The sequence below is a fragment of the Ornithodoros turicata genome, chromosome 8 (genome assembly GCF_037126465.1).
Source record: "Ornithodoros turicata isolate Travis chromosome 8, ASM3712646v1, whole genome shotgun sequence".
NCBI lineage: Eukaryota > Metazoa > Arthropoda > Arachnida > Ixodida > Argasidae > Ornithodoros > Ornithodoros turicata.
This window is the reverse complement of record NC_088208.1, coordinates 16,486,365-16,511,579: the sequence shown is the minus strand read 5'-3', so window position 1 is coordinate 16,511,579 and position 25,215 is coordinate 16,486,365. Positions and strand designations below refer to the sequence as shown.

Below are 25,215 nucleotides of genomic sequence, written 5' to 3'. Positions count from 1 at the left end.
AGTACTTGCCGAAACATGCCGGAGTGTTGACGGCGGCACTATATGCAAGAGCAAAGCACCCCCGGAAACCTGTGTCGCGAATTTAACTTCTCGCGAATAACTCCTCAAACCAGCTCTGTTCGGAAACGCGAAAATATTTTCCACGCGGAAAAAATGACTTCTACAGTATTTGATTGTTTTATAGTTGTTCACATGTTTTATTTAATCAATGAACGTATTCAAGGAAAGGCGCAGTAGCTAGCAAATATGTCAAACCTATTCTTCGATTTTATAACTACTTAAATGTTGAAATGCGGAATGTGTGTTTTAGCCTTGTACTGCTTTGAAGATTGAGGGTGTGGTTGAGGGTAGCAACTAGGCTTTAGGCGCAATTAGGCAAAGTGTGACAACATACCTTCATTCACACCGAGAGAGGATGTCCATAATTATGTATCCACAATGTTGTTTTGGGTGGGATCCACCTTCAAGAAAGGCATTTGTGTCTTCCTTTGTTTGAAAACTGCACAGAAGGCTTACAAAGTTGCGTAGAATGTTGAGCATCGGATGACTATTATGGAAGGTGTACACTGAGACAAAAAGAAAAAAAAAAAGAAGAGGAAAAAAAGAAGAGAAACAAATCTAACCTTAATCTCTAGCATAATTGCCGGAATGACACTGGCTTACATGTGTGATGTTCACTGTTCCTCAAGTAGTACAGTAGAGCTTAGCCTCTGACAATAAAATAATCTTTTATGCTCAATACTAAAAAAAATCAAAAACAGCAATTCCCAAGCAGGAATCAACTGTGTGCTCCATAGATGCGCGGATGCGCTTTTTCGTAAATGCTCTTTAGTGTTTCAGATCAAGTCACACATAGATGAATAATACGGCTAAGCTATGGGAGAGTGCACAATGATGTATCTGACATAAGGAATGCAACACAGCGTACTAGAGCATATACCTGCCCTGACTTTACATGGGTGGCCAATCCGAAATTTAATCACGTTGGTCCGCACAACTAGAATCCTTCCAACAACATACAACCATCCTTACAACTGCGCATTGAATATGAGGACACCAAATTTACATAGAACATCTACAGTTGCGATCATAATGTGCGATCATCACTCACCAGTCTGTCGAAGACAGGCGACTGACGGCGTTTGTATCATCTGTACCAGACGTTCGTGGAGCTTCGACTTCGGCTTGCATTCGCGGCATCGGCGACGTTTCGAAAGCAAGGCTCCCGAAATGTTCACCACGTAATTTCCTTCTCGATCGCAGAAAGGACACAGAAAAGCTCCGGACTCGGAGTCTCAGCATTGCTTGCTTCGACGTTCATTTTGAAGAGCGCCTCCGCTACCGCTCTCACTAACTAACTAACAACAGAATTTCCGGTCCGGGCGTCCAATCAACACGAGCCACACAGGCGAAAAACCACTAAAAGAGGCTAGGTTTCGTGGTTGACGTGGAAAAGACAAACCGGGTATCACTTTCCCGGAAACTTCGCTGCCGCGCGCAGTTAAAATATTTCCCATGTGGCTTGTAGGCACATTATACTTTCGTAAGAGATGCAAATGAAAGATTTGTTCAACTTCTGGTCAGAGTCCCCTTCTAAGGCTATGTCATTGAACTCGGGGAGTGTCTCGTCACACAGGAACGGACACCCCGTCACCCGTTCAATAAATAACTCTTGTCAACACACGACATCACGGCACGATGGCACTAATGGCACCACAAATCTGGCGCCATGTTCTTGCCATGCTGGCGGAAGTAACCAGAGGCAACGCGACGGCACATCCTCTTCTATTCTCAGTCTCCCGCCGTGCCGCAACCGTGAACAGTCGTACACAGCGCGGGTGCGTCCGCGGGACGAGGTCAAGCAGTGACCCTAGTAACACATATTGTTGCCACAACGTTGCTGCAACGTTGCGAATGTTGTAAATAGTGGAGCAATGTTTTACAATATTCAACAATATTGTGGCAACGTTGCTAGATGTTGGTCAACATTTTTCGTCACATGTCATCATGTCGTCACAACGTCACACTAAAACGTTTACCGAATATTGCTGCCAGGAACATTGCAGCAATGTTGGAACAACGTTAAAAACATGTTGTCCTTACGTGGCAGTATCATTGCAGCAACGTTGCAAAGCTAATTTAAACATTGTGGCAATGTCGGAGAAATGTTCGCATGTAACGTTACTAGGATGTGGCTTCAAAAGGACATTAGCCACGTTTTGACAACGTTTGGGGGCAACATTGCAACAATGTTCCGGCAATATTTTGTGTTACTAGGGGAGCTGGTGATAAGTACCCATGATAGCGAAACCCCGACACGTCGGATAAGAAGGGATATACACACACAGTCTTCGGTGGTGACCAACTAGAATGTGTGTGATCGTCTGTGGATTCCTTTAGTGAAGCGCCAAAGAACAAGGAACGAGACGAGAGACGACAACACAGGCGTACTTCCAACAGTTTAATGAAAGAAAACCTACGCAGGTACGCCTCCCCCCCCCCCCCAAATTCGACACTGACGTACGTACGCGTAACTTTTGTCAGACAAACTGTTGGAAGTGCGCCTGTGTTGTCGTCCAGGTCCCTGTTCTTTGGCGCTTCACTAATGCTATATACAGTCAAACCTCGCTTTACGAACACCCTTCGTTTCTCAGAAAATCGTTCGTAAATCGAGGTATTCGTAAATCGAGGTCCGAGGAGTGCAGTGCAGTGCACAAATACCTCACAAAAACACGGGAAATTGATTTGAATAAGTTTTATTTTTATACTGCGTAATTGTGCTTTGCACCATACTTTCTGCAAGGTCTATCCTGTTTAGAAGAAATGACAGAAGTCTGACACTTGACTCATCCACCCGGTCCTCAAAGTACCGTATCGCGCGGATGAGACTGTTTCCAACGGCAAATATAACGCTTGTTACCGGCTGTCAGGACTGAACGCCTTCTCTTGGAACGGCAAGATGTTTCCATCTCGGAGACCTGGTCCAAACTCACAACCGTTCGGCTGTAAACGCCCGAATTATTCTTTCAGGAAATGATGAATCATGTTTGTGGAACGTAGCGACGTTGGGACATTGTATGTTTGACCTTGGCAGAATGTACTGAGGAACTTTCATTATCCTCCGGTCCATTGGCCTGTCCTCTGTACGTTCATAACGCCCGTTCGTATATCGAGGTCAGAATGGCTTGGCTACTTTGGGTCCGTTCCCTAATAATCCGTTCATAGTTCGGATATCGAGGGTTCGTAAAACGAGGTCAAAATACATGGAAAAAGTTTGGTTCCCTGTGGAGCCGTTCGTAAGTTGAGGGAATTCGTATATCGAGGGTTCATAAAACGAGGTCCGACTGTACCAACATGCCCGAATTTCTGCACAACGTCCGCAGAGTGTGCTATGTTTAGACATATCCACGGACTTGGGCAGAGCGTATATCCATCACATAGTCGCACACAGTCATCGACAAATGCAAAGGGAGCGGCATCTGTTACTATATTCTCGAGTACTGTAGACACACAACCGACAGAGTTTCATCCAGAATAACGATATCGTCTTCGAGGAATTTGCCAAAACATGCCGTAATAGCAGACGACGAAACCTGCACTTCACTCTCATGCAACACCACGTATGACATCGGCCCGCAGGTAAGTCGCCCATTGGCTGAGCGAACAGCAACGCAGCTGTTTGCAGTCGCCGCCGTTGCCATGGCAGTTATAATTAGCAGAAGGATCGTGGGTTGAGTCATCCCCTTAAAGTGGGGCTCCGCAACAAAATCACTACAACGGTTGTGGTAAATGCGTAATCTTTCGGATGACAGGAACATGTGTACGAAATATATCGGTCCAAAACTGCGCAGATTTCACTCATACGAGGAGGAGGGAGGAGGAGGAGTGTCGTTGGGAGGAACCGAGAGGTCTGCCTGCCCGATTTGGCGGCATGTTTCTCGGGAAGGGAAAGAAGGTGGAGAGGAGGAGAGGAAAGGGTGAAGCGGAATCCGCTCGGGGGGAGGATAGCTGCATCCATGGGCCGACTTCAGGGGAACTGTGCCGGCACACGCCTATTACACATCTGAGGGAAACCCAAGAAAAACCCCAGACGGCAAAGCCGGCCCGCGGATTCGAACCGCGGACCTCCCAGTCTCCAAACGCACGCGTTACCGCTGCGCCATTACGAAGTGAGCGTTTCGCCCCTGTGAAGCGAGAGGGCACTGAAAGCAACGCACTGCTGACGTCATTCGGCATCTGGCGAGGAAGAAAGAATGCAGGCTTGGAAGCAGACGACAATGCTGGGTGACGTCATGGAATCCTCATCCGGACAAACCGCCGTAGTATGTGGCTCTGGTTTATGCCCTTCGCATTGCGGTTTCGGTTTGCTAGTGTCATCATGTACGAATTAATTACTCGCGCAAAACGAACGCGATCGAATGTTGTATTCGGTATCGATGGGGTGGTTTCTGTTCGGTATGATGCTCACCTAATTTTCTTTTTCTTTTTTCTCGAATCCTTGGGAAGTCTCCCTTTAAGCTCCCCTTCGCCTTCGAAATCAGGACGCCCAGAGATAACATAAGAGCTGCAACCATACACGTAGTAAATCTCCGCGAGCCGAGGATGTAGCCCGTGCATTGACTGCGGAGATTCTGAGAATGCGGCACATAATCAGATACGTGGAAGTCACGTGTTTTCTTTTCGCCACTATTTAATGCTGTTTTTTTAAAGAAACACGCACTCCTTCTCTGTGTATCTCGTCAGCGACACTTCTTTTTGAAACATGATCAGTGTGCAACGGGCAGTGTAATAGACGCGCGAAAATTTGGTCGGAGCTGTAATGCCACAGCGACCATCAAAGACGGAAGACCTCAGATTTGTGGGTGGGGTTGGCTTGCGACTTTTAATTCGCCCCTGTGGATTGACACAGTTGTTCTAAACCAGCAAGCAGGTCACTTCTTAGAATATGCGTCTTTCGCTTGAGCAATGAAAGCAAATGCACGAGAGTTCCCACGGTCCCCATTCATTTCTGAAAGTCGTCTGCTCACGCCATTGCGCTAGCGTGCGCAAGAACTGACAATTTCTGCACCCCATCGCAGACTTACTTTATCAACTTAATTCGGTTGTTTAATAACCGTGACGTGCTTTGTCGGGTATATTCGCAGTACTCCAACAACAAAGGCAAATTTTCAACAAAGGGCGATCGAATTGAGGGGCAGGGGGTCACGAAACATTCCCTTTGAACAAGAACAATCACCATTATGTGATATGCCACCTAACAAGCCACCCTACTCTCACCGGGTCGCAGCTTCGTCTAAACAACAGCATTCCACTTTCCGACCACGAATCTCTGATCAGACACCTGCTCAGCAGGAGGAACGCTACAAGACAATTTCAGAAAACAATTGAAGAGTATTTCAGAAAAATTAAGTCCCTGCCTTTCGCCCAGGTCAAGACTTGAAGGATGCTACCTGCTTCAAGTGTCGTAGAAAAGGCCACCTTGCTTCCAAGCCCGCTCAAGTCCCCACGCCAACGAATACAGCAACAGTAGCGCGCGTTACTCGCTCCTTACGCGTCCCACGTGTTTGGGGTGGTCGCCTCGCGGACGTTTCTTCGCCGCGTGTGCTAGGCCATGGCGTGCGTGCAACGTTTTTGACGCTGGGAAAACGTCCCATGCGTTTCGAGCTTAATACACGACACTAGGGTGGATGGCGTTCAACGGATTACGACGGTACTCGGTAATGCGAAATTTTTGAGCGCAGCTGTGGAAGTTATATACCACTGTTTTATTTTCCGCATGTAGTACTTTCTTTAGGTGGCACTCCTATCTCAGTTCGTGAAGCCGTTGGGATGTCGTTGTCCACGTTGGTGAGGTACAGCCCGGTTATGTTTATAGCGCGACTCAGTGCCACGTACACCAACTTTTGCAGATGACTGTTGGCATAGGAGTACACGTGTTTTTCATACGTGCGATTTCACGCCCGCCACGTTTCCAGTCATTCCAGGTTCCACGGTTGCAGGGTAACTTGAGAGTCAACCTCACCGTACTGTAACCATACACGCTCTGGCTTCCCAAGCGTGCCCTCCTCCTTCGCTTTCCTCCTCGCGCGCCCTTCACTCTCGCCGTACGCGTCCCCCCTGCTTTCCTCCTCACGCCCTCTCGTACCTTCATCGTTCGCTTCGCTCCTCGTTCGCTCTGCCGGTAACGACGCCGACGCTGCTCAACGCAGGAACGTGCGCCTAAGAGCTGCGCTCTAAAACGTAATTTTGTGTAAGGTCCAACATGCAAAAAACACAAAGACAAGTGTGCAACAGATTTGCTTCGAGTATTTCTGATGCTTGGTGAATAGCAGGACCGCCATTCATAACAAATGGCTCCATGCGGGCGCAATATCGCTCAAAAGCACCAGTGTTCGAGACCTTTTTACTTGTAACGAGGGAGCTTATCAAGTCATGTAGAGCTCCTTTCCTTGAGAGCGTACGGGAAAGCTCGCATGGGACACCGTACACCTGCCGCTGTGAAACGCTGCATGCGGTACGTTTCTTGACAGCGTCGCTAGCCGCTGAGAAAAACTCGGCCGCTCGAAAAACGCCTCATGCGGTTGGGCCTTAAAATGAACGACTCGTCCTTAGGAACCCTGAACTAGAAGGAATGCGGAGGGCCCCCGCTAACATGTGGTCCAGGTAATTTTGCGGCGGGGAGCAGTACAGAAAGCAGTGCAGGGCCTTATCATTATCTAAAGGTTTGTAGGATATGGCAATTACACATAATGTGCATGGGTGACGCTCTGTACGTTGAACCCTGGACATCTCTGGGAAGGTATTACACCTCCCAGAGCATACGATATAATACACGCTATACATAGATGTTGTGTATTATAATACTGATACAAATAATTTCATTGAATGAGTACTGTAATACATAAATACAGTAAGTATTCCTATTACCGCACACCCTTGTCAGCTATTCTTAGTGACAGAAACACTTACGAATGACGCCTGAATATGTGGCAGAGGAGAGTCTTCCCACGCAGTATGGCCAGTTTCATGGCAACCAGGGTCGTTATTTAAGTCCTGTAGCAGGGCCGTTCGGTAAAGCACCAAATCAGGTTTGGCCTCGCTGGGTAGTAAACAAGTGGGGTTAAGTTCAAATGGAAATTACCGTGAACTGGTCCTTACTTTATAACTCGCTGGAACTTCGTCTTCAACGTGTCCATGTCACCATATCTCTTCTCGAACAGGGGCGCGGCGCCGAACAAAATGTACCCGAAGTAAGCTCTGTATCCTCTGAATTGTTGCTGGAGCGCAGAGATTCTCTGAAAAGCAACGATAACACTCGTTTACGTATACAACTTTTTCCAGACGTTGAGGCAAGGACGGTGACATTCCAGCTGTCGAATGGGACTGAAAAGCATGTCACTGCTCATGTTGGCGTCTTCTGTATTGCAGCGAATGTACGAGGGGCGTTCTAAGAGCAGTGACGAGCTATGTGGCTGTCCTCCAGTGGTGTTTGGTTTGGGACCGACATTTGCTACATGGCAAATGCACTTTAGCTTGGTGTATATGCATATATTACCAGAAGCAGATCTGTAGGCGATACCAAACCTGGTCGCCGACGTTGACACGCCGATAATATCAAAGGTAACAACCTGGTTTGGAATAAAACAGTTTCTTTATTTTGAGATGGTGAATGGGGAGTTTCATCACCAGGAGCGACAGGCTGCCCCAATGGATGGTGGTGGTCATGTTGGGAATGAAATAATGAGAGCCCAACTGATTAAGGCATTTGCTACATGGCGAATGCTATTTGGCGTATATGCACATCACAAGCAGAAAATCTGTAAATGATATGAGAAACAACGAATGGGTTTTGGATGAGAACGGCTTTTGCTACATCGCGAACGCCATTAAATGCGATAGCATTTATGAGCGAACCCAGTGAGTTTACACTCTTAAAAAAAAAAGGGCGTACTTTAACTCATTTTCCTTGCCACATACATAGAATCGATACATATATGGCAGGAGAGCCGTCTTTGGTTTCGAATTATCTCTTCTCACCAGCTGTTGCGAATTGTTAGAGCACATCTTTTCCAAACAGGTAACATCATGATTTATCATTCCTGGAAGCGAACGGATTACTGACTCCCTCGCAGCATCGATTTCGTAGGGATTACTCCACTGTCACGGCCCTATCTGATTTCATCCACGAGTTGGCATTAGCTTTAGATAATAACATATAAATTGACATTTTGCTTTTGCATCTCTCCAATGCATTTGACCGTGTACGTACGCTATAAAAAAACTGCCACCTAATAGCTCCGGGACTACCCGTGTGATCGAACAGAGTTTGTGGAATATACTAACTACACTCTACTGTACTGTACTGTACTACTGTACTAACTAACTGTACTGTATACGGTTTGAGGTTTTCGGCATTTTCTTTCAAGCTGATTCGAGGGGTGTTTATCGGCATTTAAATGGTTCAGTAAAAATCGGATACTTTCGGCAGCTATATTACGCGCCCCGAAAATAAATGCCCGAATGCGGGTATCAATTCAATTCCACACGTAGGTCTTGCTGGCTCGGCCGTGTTTTAAGGGGCCTCAGAAATGGAAACACAAAGGTGGATCTAAGTCGCTATTGGAGGGGTGTAGCCAGATGAGTTTAAACAGTACAAAGTCGACATAGAAGGCTAAGGAGTCAGTGATCGGCTATTGGGTTTGTTTGGGAATTCGGAACATTCCCTTGGCGATAACAGATGTCACGACTAGGTCATCCTTCTACTAAGGGATGAAGCACAACTAAACAAGGGCACTGTTTCAAGATAATGGGTATTAGTGCATGGTATACGGCGGAAGGTGCATGGCACATGGTGCATGGTTTGAGCGTACCTAAGGAATAGTGTTGGTGATTCCAACGGGGATTTCCCTTTCCCATTCAATGATGGCAGCTTACATGGTACTGCATACTCGTTGTTTTTTGTTTTGAAAAATCTGGAAAAAAATTCATCCGGGGGTCCTAAATATAACGAACCTGAGTCATCCTGAGACTGAGTACGACATCTGGGGCTTACCACAGGAATTGTCTGTATGTCTGCTACCTGTCTGTACTACGGTCTGTCTTGCGACCTTTGCTGTTTGTTGTTTATATAAACGATATGATAAATAACATTCATTGTACAGAATGTTAAACTCGCTGATGACCATATCGCGGGATATATTCCGTGGGGAGCTTTTGGCCAATACCTTTTATAAAGCAATTTCGCAAACAAACAAGAAAAAACAAACGAAAGAAATGCAAACGCGGAATTCGTTACGACGATTGGATTTGAGTTGAATGCAAAAGTCAGGTCCTTTTTAACCTCTCTGTACAGGTTACACGCCGCTAAAGGTTATGATAAAGGGTGTACACAGTGTATACATGGGTGGCACCCCAACCTCATCATGCTGGTATACAGTACACGCCGGGATCACCTAAAGGCAAGTTCACGAAGTTCCTTCTAGCCAAACCCTTAAATACTTTGCAAGCAAAACCTTCGTAGAAAACTTGAAAGAATACAACATGCCCATGATTATGATGGGAGACTTCAATACGGACATTAAAAAGCCCCAGAACAACTTGATGAGGCAAAGCCTCGACTAGTCAGTGACGGTAAACTACCAGCTACAAGCTAGTGGCGGTCATGTACGTCAGCTAGCTACTCCAGTCTTCATGTCCATCGTCCATCGTCAGAGAGTGCCCGCGATGACCTCTTAAATGCTATCGCATCTCGTATATATCGCATACAATCTGCATAGCGATTTCAGCCGTTTTTTTTTTTTTACTTGCAGAAAAATAAATATGAAGAACACTTGCTGTATTGCAAATGCTATTTAATGCTATATCAGGGGTGGTTTGTAATAGTCATACGTTGTATTATAATACTATGACTAATACTTTCGAGTAATATGTATAAATATTTGCATCTGTACTGTGATGCCACTAAAGTTGCTCAAATGCTACGTCGTTTCATTCTGCCGCTGCCGTGCCCCTCGTGACCCAGTATTTGAGTATTCAACCCTCTTAACATGCTTAACGATTAGCATTAGCTGAGATGGGCTCTATGTGAGTATTCCACGTTGTGTTCGACGAAAAAAAATGGACCGCAGGGTATGTTATTAAGAGGGTTAAATACTCACATAGAGCACATCTCAGCCAATGCTAATCGTACACTTGGCTTCATTACGCGTGAACTCAAAACAGCTCCTCCTCATCTCAAGCGACTGACATACGTTTCCCAAAAACATCCCTCTCTTGTTCCCTCGAATCCATCCATAACAGATCCATTCGGTTCCATAACGACTTTGCCTTCTCTATATCAGTCACATCATTAACGGGGCACTAAACAGCTCCAGGAATATTCTCCAGTTATTATGCTCTATGAAAGAACGTGGCTCACGCTATCCAATTATGAAATTCATTTACTTCTAGCGAGCGCCTTTACCACGAAACAATGCCATTCAAAGAGCATAATCCGCGTGAGCCTCTCCTTCCTACTCGGAGAGCACCTACGTCACACGTCTCGCACGTGTAGCAGAGCTGCATTCCAGTCACTTCAGATGGGGGAGATTTCGGACTCCTAGCCAATGACGGGCCTCGTTGACACAAACAGCAGCGTGCGGGGAGAACCGGTTGTGAGAACACCGCTGTGACCTCGCGGAGCAATACAGCGCTGAAAACATAGTGCGCGCATGAAATGGAATATTGTGGGCTTTTGGTACCTTTTGATCTGGCTACCTTGGGTTTGACAAGTGTAAATATGTTTAGAATTGACCTCACTACCCGATATTAAAACAAAATCAGTGTATAGGCGCCCCGCATTTTGAATGGTTGATGGTGTGCGACGTCAAAATGACGTGTGGCTATTGTCGCCAGGGCATCGCAGGGCGGGGCATGAGCGCGAAAGAGTGCAGTGAATATTCGGTTGGTTTGGAGCCATTACTTACTTTTTTGCGACAAAAATTTTTGCTAAACGTCACTGTAGGAAACGAAACACACTGCATTACAAAAAAGTGCACCTTGCATACCTGTTTATTACCCCTTTAAAATGCATTGGGGTAGAGTATCGCCCCTGGCGATGAAGCTCCCCATTCATCATCTCCAAATAAAGTTGTTGTGCGTTATCATTAAAACGTGAACATGACACAACACAACTAGAGCATCGACCTCATATCGCACGCTTGTCCCTTTTTCCTCGACTGTTCGATTTCATACCCTCAGATCAGACCCCCATATCTCGTCCTGATACCATTTTTCTCCACGGCTCGACCACCCGAACAAAGTTAAGCATTTTATCTGCAATACTAATCTACTTTCTAAATCATTTTCTGTTCTATAGCTGTCTTTCGGCCTCCCTTGAAACCTACGACGACATCTACGACAACACATTCATGCCTACTAAAATCACCTATCTCACGTAGTTTACCCCCTACGTATTTGCTTCTTTCATCCCACTCCCACATGAAACGTCCCTTGGGGTACAGAGAAATAAATACACAAAATCGTGCTATTAGATATAATACTCTTGAAGGTGTAATAGAGGTAGTCAGTCGGACCTACAGTATATACCCGTACTCTTTATCAGTAATTTTCGGTCTCCCACAAAACAACACAGACAGGGCCCCCTGCTATTCACCTGCCCCCAAATGACCTCAAGGTCAGACGTCACTGCAGGCTTCCTCGCATTCCTTCTGTCCCTAAGGATGAGTTATCTCATATATATTATATTTGCAAGGCCTTTGTCGTCTGAATGAGCGTGCCCAGTACAGTAACTCCTCAAGGCGGTTTTCAATAAGAGTGGAAAGCTGCAGTTTGTTTCGTCGTATACGAACGTACCTTGAGCAGACTGATGATGTTGCTAATTTGTGCATCAGTTGTGGAGGTTCTTAGATCCAGGTCAAAGGTGGAGAAGACTGTTATCTTATCCATCCAGTACGTCCGCATCGCTTCCGTACCGGTGGAATATGACAACTGTTGGTAAACCTTAGCCGCATCGCTGAAAACCAAATGGAGATTCTGCTAGAGAACTTCTCTGCGTATTTTACCATTGAGAAATTTCCTATTCAGTACTCTTCTGAGTCGGAATATTTCTGTATCAGATACAAATAACCTGGAGTAGGGTGCATTCTCATTTCATTATTCAGTGCTACGCCACTGAGCGGCCCCTGGAAGGCCTCGAAAAAGTAGTAATAGAATCAGGGGTTGAGCTTGTAGTGTTACAAGCCGTGGGATACATATTCACACAATGGGTACGTGTGCAGTGCGCAATCATAGTACGCAAGAGGCCAATCTCGCGGCCAGGAGAGAGGCCGACTGACAGTCTGTGACGTGACGACACACTGTAAACTGGAAAACACCCTTATGGGTGTAAATGGCTTGTCCTATAACTGACACCTCTTTTTACACCGCACATGGTCTGGAACACCCTTTTTAGAGGGTGTATTCCGTGTAAATCACCCCTGGAAAAGGCGCTTTTCTTTGAAAATGCCCTCTTTTGCACCCTTTAAACACCCTTTTAAGAGGGTGTAAGATCGTTAAACACCCTCCTAAAAAGGTGTATAAAGGGTGCAAAAGACGGCATTTTCAAGGAAAAGCACCCTTTCAAAGGGCGTTTTACACGAGATACACCCTCTAAAAAGGGTGTTCCAGACCATACGGTGTAAAAAGAGGAGTCAAGTATAGGACAAGCGATTTACACCCATAAGGGTGTTTTGTCAGCCAGTATTAAGATGCGCCCTCATTATTTTTTGCATTGTATTTAATGACGCACGTTTCCCGTATAACGTTGACAGTTTCCTGTACAGGCATTACGGAGCAAACACATCCGAGTAAACAGCTTTCGAAAAGTCACACGATTACAGAAGCGCCAACTACTTACGAGGCCTTTATGTCCACCCCGTGCTTGGTCCTTCGACTACTCCGGGCATTTGTACGAAACTGTGTAAACAGTGATTCTGAAGATGGGAAAGGAGACGACTGCGTAAATAGCAGGATGTCGCAGACGTCATCCGATGGAAAGTATGCCTTGTCTGTCCAATAAACAACGCAAGCGATGGGTTTCTCCGGAACTGCAAGTTAGAAGTGACTGTAGAGACAGCATCCAACCATCGCTAAAAGTAGTAGTAAGGGAAGCGTACGGGGAGACTTGGTTGTTGTGGTGGTTGTCGTAGTTGTGGTTGTTGTGGTGGTAGTCGTAGTGGTCGTCGTTGTCGTTGTTGTCGTCGTTGTCGTTGTGGTCTCCGTTGTAGCAAAGGACAAGGAGTCGTCGTAACTTCCCTCATTGGCAGTGTCCCCATCCCCTCCTCCACCGCCCTCTCCACCCTCTGAACTAGACTGCAAAGCGCCTGTAGTAATATTGTAAATCGCATTGTCTGCAACACCTTCAGCAAAGGCATGTTTGACAGATAGCAAGTGGATACTCGGCAGTGAAGTATGGACTGGAAAAGGCGTTTAATGGCTAACGCGTTTCTCTCGCATTTACCGCTAAATCGCCACTAATTTGTTTCTTAGCTCGCGTCCGATCTGCAAAGCTCCTTATGTGCGTTTCTTTATGATTGCGTGTTGGCATTGTGAAGGAAGCATGGAAGGGAGCGACGTACAGGTCCCGACAAAAGTTTACTGAACACGCAAGCGGTGCATTTTCCCCTCAGCGCGACACCCTAGCGGCAAGCGGGAGCGGGCTTTCTCCCTCGTTCAGAGGGGTGGAAGAGTGCGCAGGCAGCGACACCAATTCAAACCACGTTTCGAGCACATAAAAGCGATACCGAAACTACCGCGGTGTGTCGCTACCAGCGCACTCGCGTACCCCTCTGAACGAGTAACGAGTTTCCGCTCGCCTGTGGGGTGTCGCACCTAGGAGGAAATTCACCGCTCGCGTTTTCCGTAAAATTTTGTCGGGACCTCTACGAACGTGGACAAATTCAGAGAGTACAGCAGGAAGGAGTTGGGGACAGGGGGTTGGTGTGCGCCCTGGGCTGACTTCAGGGGCACCGTGCTGTGTCTGAAAATTTTGCCTCCAAAACAGGGGGAATCACAACCGGGGACGACACATCCAAGGGTAGGATTCGAATACACAACCTCATGACCTTACGCACCACCTTGGCTATCACCAACGAGCGGACACCTCTACCCACTCGGCAATGCCGCTAGTCGCTCAGTGTGTCACAACGCGTCTCACGTGATGTCCTCCAGCTCGTCTGGCAACACGAACGCCGCGGTCAGCCGCGGAGTTATAGCGTAGGCGCCGTGCTGCTGAGCATTCACGCATGTATAGAATTCGCACGTATGTGTAGGATATGCTGCTACGGAAGATGAACACGCGGTGATCGAAAATGAGGAATGTAAGCGGTGTGCGACCTATATTACTAAACACGAAAGGAATGCAGCTTGAAAGCGTGGGGCTAGTTGAGTTGCCTGGGATGTTCGCATTTTGACACACTGGAGATGCAGCGGGAACGTATCTTACCCGCTGCGAAAGGGTCGGTAGTTCACCCCCAAAGTGTTCATAAAAGCGATATAAAAAAGCACGGCGTACACAACAAGGTAAAACATAACAAGGCATTGACGTTTCAGAGTTTATACGGGCTCCCTCGCCAGCATGAAGCACAACGTGGCTATGCAGTCCTATTCAGGTATTAGCGAACCGGTCCTGGATGTTACTCATAACGTTATCAGTTTCTTATAAACCAAGATTCAAACTGTTGGCGATCCCCCAACGATTTTCTCGTACTACAACAACAGGATTATCTAAATCCACATGGTGGCATGTCTTGTGGGCGTGCTCGCATAGACCAATACAAGAAATTTCTTCCCGTTTCACCCACATACACCTCTTGACAGTCGTTGCACCAAACACGATACACAACTCAGAGTTCGTCACCAGTTTCAGTCTTGGTCTTAGGATGACATAGATTTATTCGTGACATGGAGTCTGAAGGCAGTCCATACTATAGCTTGCGTTAGGATCAGTCTTATCTGTTCAGAAACACACTTGATGTAAGGAAGTCTAACGAACGCTTGTTTCTGAGGCCCTTGAGTTTCTTCTTTCGTCCTCGTCCTGTGGTGGCACGTAATAAAGTTTCGGGGGTACGACCTGACTGTTAAACATTTTGTCGTAATTCCCATCTCCCGTTGTTTGGAATTGGGGCTTGAGGGATGATCAAGCGAACGGGAAGTCAAAGAACGAACCACTACTCGTTTATGCTCCGAAGAATGCGGTGAATCGTAGTGCGACACCTGCCCTGTGTCACACGGTTTCCTGGAGACCGAAGTAGTTCTTCCGGAGTTTGGTCAGCCTTCTCTCATGTTCGTCTTCGTCTGGGACGTACCTGTGGCGTTCAAACGGGGCCCAAATGCCGGTCTCCTGGGTTCTACAGCATGCTCCCAGGGATATCCAAACATTCAGATCAGGATATCACATGTATATTGCTGGGATATATATGGCTTTCTAGGAAGAAGCGTGCGACAAAGCGTGTCGCCAGTATAAACTCGGCAAGATGTTCGGAAATTCGCACCAAAGTGTACAGTGACTTCAACAAGAAGTGATCGCGTTTGCAGGCGAAACCCGTATTTCTGCGCGAGGCCCATACTAGCCTATGGTCGTGTTTGCTATTGCACCTCACGGATATCACGTACGGTGTCAGCGCAGGGACCATCGTTCGGCTGCCGGAATGCTATCTCATTTCGTACGCGTTAGGCAGTGCGTCAAATAGTAGTTTTTTTTTTTTTTTTACTGTGAGGCGCATTTCGGACAGTCCAACTCACTTGGAGTTCAACGACGAGACGAACTTTCATTTCAATGGCCACGTGAATCGGCATAATCGCATTGCAAATGGTTTGCAATGGTTTGCAAACAACCCAAGTTGGGCGCGGCATCAACACGGTCGGAGATCTCAAGCAAAGGATTGAGCAAGCGTTTAGCTCCATTGGTGATAGCATGTCCATCATGCATGAGAAAGCACTGATGAGCCGAGCCCTTGTTGAGCATTGCAGAGGACGCTTTCGAGTAGGACGAACTTCTTAATGGCTCTGTTGCTGCTTCCGTGTACCATGACGTGCATCTATGTAGCTGATCGAGAATGCCTGTGTAAAAGGGGTCGTCGGTCGGTTGCTCTTGGGAGAGGGCTTCAGATGACGTAGTGGCGTCTGTAACTTGCAGTACGTTTGATCTTGCGTTCTTCGGTGGAGTCCCGGACAAACAATCCGGCGCATAGTGCAAGCGCCCAGTCTTATATAAGACGTCAAAGTGACTGAGTGAAAGTGACCATCGTAGTAACCGTTGGTTGCCTTGTTTATACTTCAGGAGCCATCACAAGGCATGGTGACCCATGATGACGTGGAAATCCTGCCGATGAGGTATGGGAGTAGCTCTTTGGCAGACCACTTTACAGCCAGCGTTTCCAACTCTGTCGATGCGTAATTGACCTCTGCATCTCTGGGGGCACTACTGAAGTATACCACTACGCGAAGGCTTTTGTTCTTATCCTCTTGCAGAAGCACACCACCTAGTCCCAGCGTGGAAGCATCGGTGTGATCTTGTATATCGAAGGATGGGTCATCCGAGAACGGATTGTGAGTCGCTTGGCTGCAGAGAGCATCTGAGTTCCAATAATGCTGAAGAGTGAGCGTCCGCGTCCAGGTGAAAGGCACGTCCTTCTTCTTAAGTTCACGTAGAGGCCCAGCGAGGACACTGTAGCTCGGAATGAACTCCCGGAAGTATGCAGTACGCCCGAGAAATGATTGCAATTCTTTGACCTTTTTCGGGGTCGTAAACTGCTGAACCGCTGCGACCTTTCCAGGGTCTGGGGAAACACCATGTCAGGTGACGAAATGTACCAGGTAGGAAACTTGGGCGCAGAAAAAGAAGCACTTTGTGGGCTTGAATTTCCGCGTGGGAGGTCCGCATCTTGGAATCGTTGGAAAATTGTCACGAGATGCTCCATGTGTTCCTCGAAGGTTCTGCTGGTCATTTACTCATAGTCAGTCATATACACGAGAGCGCGTCATCGATAACTATATTAGCGGCTCGTTGAGAGGTGATTGGTGCTCTCCGCAAACCGAAGGCCATCCTCAAATATTCGTAGAGTCCTCAAGGTGAACGGAGACTTGTCAACGCCTTCTGTCTTCATCGGAATTTGGTGAAATCCAGATGCGAGGTCCATGACAGAGAAGTACTTGCTGCCAGTTAGGGCTTTTAAAGCATCTTCAATTAGGGGGAATGGATACACGCAGTCTTGTGTAACGGCATTAAGTTTTCGGTAGCCTACACACGTACATGTAGTGCCATCCTTCTTCCTGACAAAGACTAATGGAGATGCTCAGGCGCTGCGTGACGATCGAACTAAACCAGCGTCAATGAGATCCTAAAATCATGGATTTGATGAGATCCCTCTGAGCCGCTGACAGTCGTCTTGGTCGTTGTGCTATGGGTACTGTGTCCTGCGTTGGGATTGCATGAGTCTGAACTCGACAATGTCCAACGTCAGTAGAAGTTCTTGCAAAAGACGAAAAATGCTTGCAGAGTAAATCCAGCACAGTCAGGGGAAGATCTAGAGGGGGGGGTCAGGATGTCCTGACCCCCTCCTTAATTTCTGTCTTCACGTAGTGTTTAATTGGCCGAAATCGTGTATCTACCATGCTTCCCAAGACTGCACCCCCCTCTCAGAAATATCCAGGATCCGTTGTTGTACAGTTCCGACGTTGAAAGAGATGCCGTCTATGACGGTAGTCTTGTTCGGTGAAGGAAAGGAATGAGACGTACTTGTTGGCGAGTACCGAGGAGTTCTCACTTAGTATATTGCGATGCGAACGCCAAGCAGACGAACTCGGAGACAACCACCTGCGGTGCGCTCCCATTCGTGTAACTGGCTTACGCCATCATGGTTTTAGCTACAGAGAGTGCGAAGCTGTTTTCGGAAGAGAAGAAGTGTTGAAGTGACTGAAGAAGAAGAAGTGGAGCGCTGACGAACATTCCCATATCGGTCTCATACATAGTACGTTCCCGCGGATGCGAAAGTCCCATTAAACTGCCGAAGGAATGAATGTTTTATCGTAATTACAAACACCGAACTTTATCTCGGGGCACCTTGTACATTCCACAACGCGATACTGTGCTGGCCCAATAGCAAGGAAGGAGACAGGCATATTTTTGGCGGCGGCGGTGTGTGAGACGGCCGAAATGGTCGGCGGCGTGCCACCCTTGTCGCCGCCTGATGCGCAAGATGAACAATATACGCCATATGGGCTTCGTATCCTATTCAACATTCAGATGACCAGAATGTACGACAACACTGTGAGAGGTCACCCTCCCTTACCCTTTAGAGCTTTTAGAGTCCTTGGCCGCTACGTCATATCACCTTACAGCATAGAGCCCCCGGAGACTTCGCAGGCGCCACACGAGCTACAGCGAGGAGTCGAATTTCGCAAATTTATACCTCACAATGTGAAGTACGTCAGAGAGCTCTTGGAAGAAAAAAAAAAAGAAAGTACCGAGTTTTTTTTCATTTCTGCAGAAAATTCATCAATTTCACAGAGTTTCGAAATCGATGTACTGCTATATAAAGCCGCTATGGTGCAGTGCGAAAAGCATTACGAAAAGCATTTCGTATCCAATTCGTATCCAATTTCATCCAATGGGAGTCGAAGTGCGGCCCTTATGATTCTCAATTTCAATCACGCGGTCTTGTCTCCTTGCGCTCCACAGTCGTCATTGCAGCTACGCATCGGTGTTGTTCCCCAATGATTCACGGGACAGTTTACAATACCCCAGATGTTTAAGCAGAAGCAGTATATTTACCGGTAGCGACAGCGACGCCTAGCGCCAGAACTAGAAGGCAGCCAACTGCGAGCGCTATCACCATCCATCTTCTTGAAGTCCTGGAAGTAATGAAGGTTGTGAGCACGAAGAATACCGGACGGAAGCATGCAGCCGTACTTACTCCTCAGCTGGAAAACAAAGCAGTCACATGTACTTTCCACCCAATCTAAGGGCTATTGAACTATTCGTATCACGAGGAGCACAAAACCATGTTAGCACCGCGGCTATGAGCCGTATACCGCCAGAACGAGGCCGAGGGCTGGACCAGGAGCGACCCAGAAGCTTCGTGATCGCCACAGCCAGTTATTTGATCTGATTGGATTTGATTTGGGTTTTACTGGCGCACTAGCTCCACGGACAGTTATGATTCGAATTCCCATCAGCTGAGTACGAGCGCCACGCTTACTCCTGGTCGACTACATTTCGGGGGGCGTGGCGCTGAAGCCTCCAAGTACCTCCCTTCACCACGCCTTTGCAGGGTTAGGCCTGGGATAAATGCGACATAACGTGGGGCGGAATAGAAAACCCCGCGTGCCTGTGTTCAATATTCTATTCCTTGTGTGTTTCTGTTGAGAGTTGTGCTGATGCCACTTCACTCTATATTGCATGAGCAACGAAGGATGAAACGCTTTATCCCGAAGCTTAAAAGAAGGACAGGAAAAGTCAGTTACCGCCTTTGTCCTGGGTTATGTCTGTCGATATCCCTAAAATATAGAAACTCGTGAGCATCTGTACATTGCAACATGGTCAGTAGATATACATACCAGACATACCAGACATCCCAGACATGGAGCTCATACCGCTCATCGCACTCATTTGACTTTCAGCTGCGGAAAAATAATTCCAGAAAAATAATAAGGAGTGACCAAATAGCATAAATGCAGGTTAGCAGGAGAAAAAGCCCGAGTATGGGCACACGGAAGGACACTCATCCGTTCTCTCGCATGCCATTGTTTTTTTCAGTGTAGAGCAGGACTCTCAAACATTAAGATCCGCACGACCTGAGGCCATATCTTGATGGGCCGCGCAAAAATAAATTACCACAAAATGCCATTACTAAAAAGAAAAAAGAGGAGTGCTGCAGTTATTGTGGCGCCCGACGGTGTGCGTGTTCAATTCATTACTGGGAAACTCAACTAGACTCACCAAGAGAAATACATGATTTGCCGAAATTGGGTACACTGAAAATATGAAAAACGATTCGAGAAAGTTGCGTACTTCAAAAGCGATTCAGCTGTCCTGAAATTATCTGTCATTTACACACAGCATTGCTTTGCTTACACTGGGTGGTTTCGAGCTTGCTAATAGGTAATGCAATTTTTTCGCTATTCCTCTTCCCCTCCAATTTCCAGCAGATGACATCGGAGAGGTTGCTGCTTCTAGAGGTTTCTAACCTTAGTGTGAAAATGAAGACGAGCACATTTTAACCCTCACATTAGTTACGTTGTTATTTCACCGAAGTGCACGCAATTGCGCAGGTTGCTGTGACTAAATTGTTGAGGTCCATGAGCCGCAAGAAGTGCTCACATACATAAGGTGTCCCATGTAACGGTCGCCAAGCTAAAAAAAAAAATAAAAAACAAGGCTATATCCGAAACGTGTTTCGCCGAAGCTGATTGCCGACTTGAGAAGGAAGCTGCCAATGGACAGGTAGTATTGTAAGTTTCTAAAGCAATGATATCCACATTATCTCTACATGCTCTGCCAGACAGGTCCATCTTAGCTTCGGGATTAACAGCAGTTGATGATGCATACAGGGTGTCTCAGTTAAATCCCCGGGCTAAATAATGTAGGGGCATCGCTATAGCTCGCCTTTATCGCCATCTTCATCTACAGGCATCATCTCACGCGCCATAATAAACCATTCGTTCCTTTACCGTCTTCACTGATGGCCGGTCCTTCCTTACTTAGCGCTCCACAAACTGGTGACCCGGACCGAACATTCCCTGCCCACCAACGCTTCCGACTCCCGGCGGCCCCCACGGTACTGACGTCTCGGGCCCCACTATCGCTCGGGTTGGCGTCCGCCTTCCCCCATTTTTCGCCTCCCATCCGGATCTATGGTTCCAGATGGCCGACAGCCAATTCGCTTTAGCCGGCGTCACACAACAGGCCACCAAATTCCATCACATCGTCAGCAACCTGCCGCCAGAAATCCTGATCGAGGTCACTGATATTTTGACTGCTCCGCCCACGCAAAATACGATGTTCCCATACGACCCATACGACGTTCTTTCACGGACCGAATAATGGCCTCGGAGCGCGAGCGTTTGCGACTCCTGCTCTCGGCCGAAGAACTTGGAGATCGCAAGCCTTGCCAATTGCTCCGCCACATGCACAGCGTTGTAAGTACGCGGCTCCCAACCTTTGACCAATCGCTCCTCAAGGAACTTTTCGTTAACCGGCTACCTCCCCAGACTCTTATGGTGCTCGCTGCTCTGCCCGACTCTTCCATCGAGGCCCTCGCTGATGTCGCAGACAGAGTAGCCGAGGTATCGCGAGCCACTATTGCTCATGTTCCGACTACGACTTCCTCTCCGTCTCCTCCTGCGCCCATCCCTGTGGTGCCGGAAGCTCCCCCTCGGGAAAGGATTCTGTTACGCAGTTACGCTGCTTCGCGCGGAAGTTCAAGAGCTGCGTCACCTCATCGAAGGAAGTCTCACATGCGGAGTTTCCCAAGATCCCCTCCCTCGCCTCCCGCCTGCTCAGCGAACTTTCCGCCCTCGATTTAGGAGCCCTCGCCGCTTCCGCTCGCCATCCCCTAACTCGAGGCGCGCCGTCCGACCTGCCCGCTGACTGCCCGTATTGCTGGTCCAAATACAACTACGGTGTCTCTGCACGCAAGTGCACTCCTCCGTGCCAGTGACCGGGAAACTGCGCGGGGCGTCGTTAACGGCGACAGGCGACACCCCCAACCCCTCACCCAGTCGCCTCCTTCTACATGACCGACCGGAACTCGAAACTCAAGGTGCTTGTCGACACCGGTGCCGCAGTCAGCGTTCTTCCCGCAACAGCCGCCCAGCGTCATCAAAACCCCCATCTTGTTCCTGACTGCGGTGAACAACACGGGCATCCCGGTGTTCGGACAGAAGTGTCTACGTACCATCGATCTTGGCCGCCGGCGGCAGTTCAAATGGCTCTTCACCATCGCCTCCGTCAGCCAGCCCATCCTCGGCGCGGACATTTTAGGGCACTTTGGCCTCTTAGTAGACCTCGCTCGGCGCCGTCTCGTCGACTCGGCTACCTCCCTCGCGGTGCACGGGATTACTGCTCACTCGGCCCCCTTTTTACAAACCGAGCCTCTCTCCGCACTCGAGTCTCCTTATGCCGACTATATCTCCTTACTCAAGAACACGTAAGCTCAAGAACACGTAATTCATCAGTGGATAAGGGAGTGGAAGAGCGTCTTTTTGCGCTTCACGGCTACCAGCCGCGACAAAAATGTGTAAACCAAACCCAATTAATTACTGCAACTAATGACCCGCTTCCGTGGCAGATTTTTGTCTAGAAGGTCTCCACCGATGGCCCGAAAACGGGTAGTACCCATTTTAATGCCAACGGCGCCCTGCTTTAGAAGTAATGTCTTTCAGGAAACTGAATTTGAATTTTTATTTAAATAATGAACGTCTACCACTCATTCACAGCTTGTAGATGGTGTCGGACAGATACTTTTAAAAAATGACAGACTGTTAATCCCTCTGGGGGCTTAATCGCTTCATCGTCGCTACGGTCGTTACAAGCTAACGAGTGGCGGGAAATTCAAAAAGGTGGGCACGTGACACATTGCGCGTGACGTGTACCACGGCCTTCACGTATCGCGCAAAGAGCGCCGTGCACGTGTTTTATCACGTGCCCACCTGTTTAAATTTCCCGCCCGCCATTTTGAATTTCCCGCCACTCGTTAGCTTGTAACGACCGTAATGACGATGAAGCGATTAAGCCCCCAGGTTTGACAAGCAGTTATCGTTATTTTCCTTGTCCCAAACGTATACGCATATTTGTGGTATGCATAGAGCATGCCAGTGGTCACAACCGTCTGCGTTTTGAGTTTGGCAATTTACCATCATGGAATTTTACAGTTTTGTCACTGCGGGCAGTAAATTACTTTCGTAGGTGCACACATGCTCACTCACCTCGGTAACTACTATTCGGTATTTCGTGTGTTATTTTGTATGACCTCTTTGGTTATCGTACCTGAACAGAATTTTATTTCTAGGTGCATACCTCCAGTGCTTCAAGAGCAGAGCGGAGCAAGGCGAAGAAACCAGGAAGAAAATGAAGAGAGCCGCGACACTGAACGACAAATTAAACTGTCTGGAAAAGTATTTAGAACCTGATGCCCTGAATACCAATAAAAAGTATTTGAACACGAAGTCGTGCTGAGGGCGCTCTGTGTTGTTCATGCCTTGAGGTCCACTCTGTGTAAACCCCAGGCCCTGAGGTAACCGCAGGGCCTCAAGCTCTGAGGCAACCTGAAGACCTCAGATGTCCCATAGTACCTCAAGACCTCAGACCCTGAGGTAACCTCAGGAATTATGTTCAATAGGGAAGGGCCCTCGGGCCAAAGAATGGCTGAGTGCTGCCACGCGTTTACAACGCCATGACGTAAGAGTTTCTCCACCAGCGGTTACTGAAAAAGCTCGCAATGACTAAGCGAAACCATACCACTACAACTGGTGCTACAACTGGCTACGTCGAGGTGAACCTTCCTGCTAGCATCGAGCAGCTATCAAAAACGAACCACCAACCGTGTTCCTAATTTCACTGCTGAATCACATCCAGACAACACTACTCGAAACTCAACGGCAACAAATAAATAAATAAGGTTCCTAAAAATAAGAGCATCTTGATAGAACTGTGTAGATGTGCGAGTACGCTATGGTTTGCAAAAATAGGGTAGGGAACGTAGGCAACGGTTGCAAAGCACGAAAGAGGAACACAGCTTACCCATATTGATGTTACCAGGCGTGCTCAGCAAGTCAAGGGAAGGAGTGAGCAACCGAACGGGTGAACGAGACTACCCTTCTTCTTCTTCTTCTTCTAACTACCCTTCTACACGGGACCAGCTCCTTCTCCTTCTTCTCCTTCTTCCACCACTAAGTACAAGTACAGTGGCCACAAGCCACACGAGGCGGGACCAGCTGCTGATGACATTAATAATGATACTACTTCTGTCCTATCACTGCAAAATCACTCAAACTCACTGCCAGATAAGCTCAGCTATAAATATTGCGTTAACTGTCCCTCGTAGTTGTATAGTCGTGTGCCGCATTTCCTAATTAAACACGTGACAAAAGCAAACGAGAAAAGTAATTAGCAGGATTTTTGTGGCGTTGATGGTTGGATTTGGGCATGAGTCTAGCGGCGGCGGTGGCGCTGCTGATGAAAGGGCTCGCCGTTGTGGGCCTCACAGAGGTGGGCAACGTCACGACTGACGCCCTGGGGGAATGTGAGTCTATAGCGTCACAGTGAGAGGCCATAGAGACAGTAAAGCCGACTAAGCTGACAAGTAATGCTGGCAATGAAGAACGTGATTCCGATTTTCCGAGTCACAACAGTGATGGCAGCTTAGTGAGACCACTTCTTGAAAATCTGTATGGTACTCACCAGAAAGGGCAACAAAGAAGCAATCTGAGAATTAACGCGGCATCCTGACTAGGCATCTTACGTGACTGTTTCCTGTAACAGACTTGTAACGTAGGAGAAGACGAGGACGAGGAAAAAGCACGGGACATTAGGGCCATTTCCTTTGTGGCTGAAGAAGAAGAAGAAACAATGAAGTTACGCTAGTGTCCGGACCAGGAAGTCGGTTTCGGAGACTGGAACGTTACATTTTGGCGCAGCCGGCGTTCGAAGACGAACAGGAGTGTGTGACGAACGGAACTTAATAAGAAATTAAAAGTTGAGTAATATGAAACTGAGATTCCCTATTGCGCTCGAAATGTTATGACAGATATTCACGCCATTGCATTGATGGTTCTCACGTCTCAGACTTTTATAATACAATTTGTAATTTGATTGTAATCGTATTGATTAAGAATATCTTCTTTGTAGTGGTATAGATTGTATTTCCTCTTGTCGCTCGTGTTCCGTGGTCGTCCATACATCTATCGGCACCCGTCTTCTTCATTCATTCACCCGTTCATTTTTAACATGTCTATTTTCTGATGAGTTTGACAAATGTATTGGTATATATTTTATTTCCTCTTGTGTTCGTGTCGTTCTTTGTTCTGTTTGTTGGCTAGGAGTGTGCTATGTGGTGAAGTGGAATATCTTCTTTGTATTGGTATAGATTTTATTTCCTCTTGTGTTCGTGTCGTTTTTTGTTTTGTTTGTTGGCTTGGAGCGTGATATCTGGTGAAGTGGAATATCTTCTTTGTATT

The 25,215-nt window shown here is 47.4% G+C and overlaps 1 protein-coding gene and 1 long non-coding RNA gene across 3 annotated transcripts in view; both read right to left on the bottom strand.

Moving 5' to 3' along the window:
* The window catches only part of LOC135366540 (uncharacterized), a 37,162-nt gene extending 18,277 nt beyond the window's left edge, over window positions 1-18,885 (bottom strand). For both annotated transcript variants that reach the window (XR_010414205.1, XM_064599271.1), the window contains exons 1-6: window positions 18,812-18,885; window positions 13,155-13,361; window positions 12,896-13,085; window positions 11,854-12,013; window positions 7,159-7,295; window positions 6,970-7,099 (exon numbers count right to left, since the gene is read on the bottom strand). Coding sequence is in view for 1 of the 2 variants with exons in the window: in XM_064599271.1 (XP_064455341.1) it covers window positions 6,970-7,099; window positions 7,159-7,295; window positions 11,854-12,013; window positions 12,896-13,085; window positions 13,155-13,361; window positions 18,812-18,875 (888 nt within the window). In the remaining variant the exon portion in view is untranslated. The remainder of the gene's footprint in view (window positions 1-6,969; window positions 7,100-7,158; window positions 7,296-11,853; window positions 12,014-12,895; window positions 13,086-13,154; window positions 13,362-18,811) is intronic.
* A 516-nt stretch (window positions 18,886-19,401) lies between these two features.
* LOC135366541 (uncharacterized) lies at window positions 19,402-23,892 on the bottom strand. Its single transcript, XR_010414206.1, has 4 exons — window positions 23,780-23,892; window positions 19,597-19,659; window positions 19,504-19,536; window positions 19,402-19,429 (listed from the first exon to the last, which is right to left on the bottom strand). It is a non-coding gene; the product is annotated as an uncharacterized LOC135366541 (long non-coding RNA).
* Window positions 23,893-25,215: the final 1,323 nt, after the last annotated feature.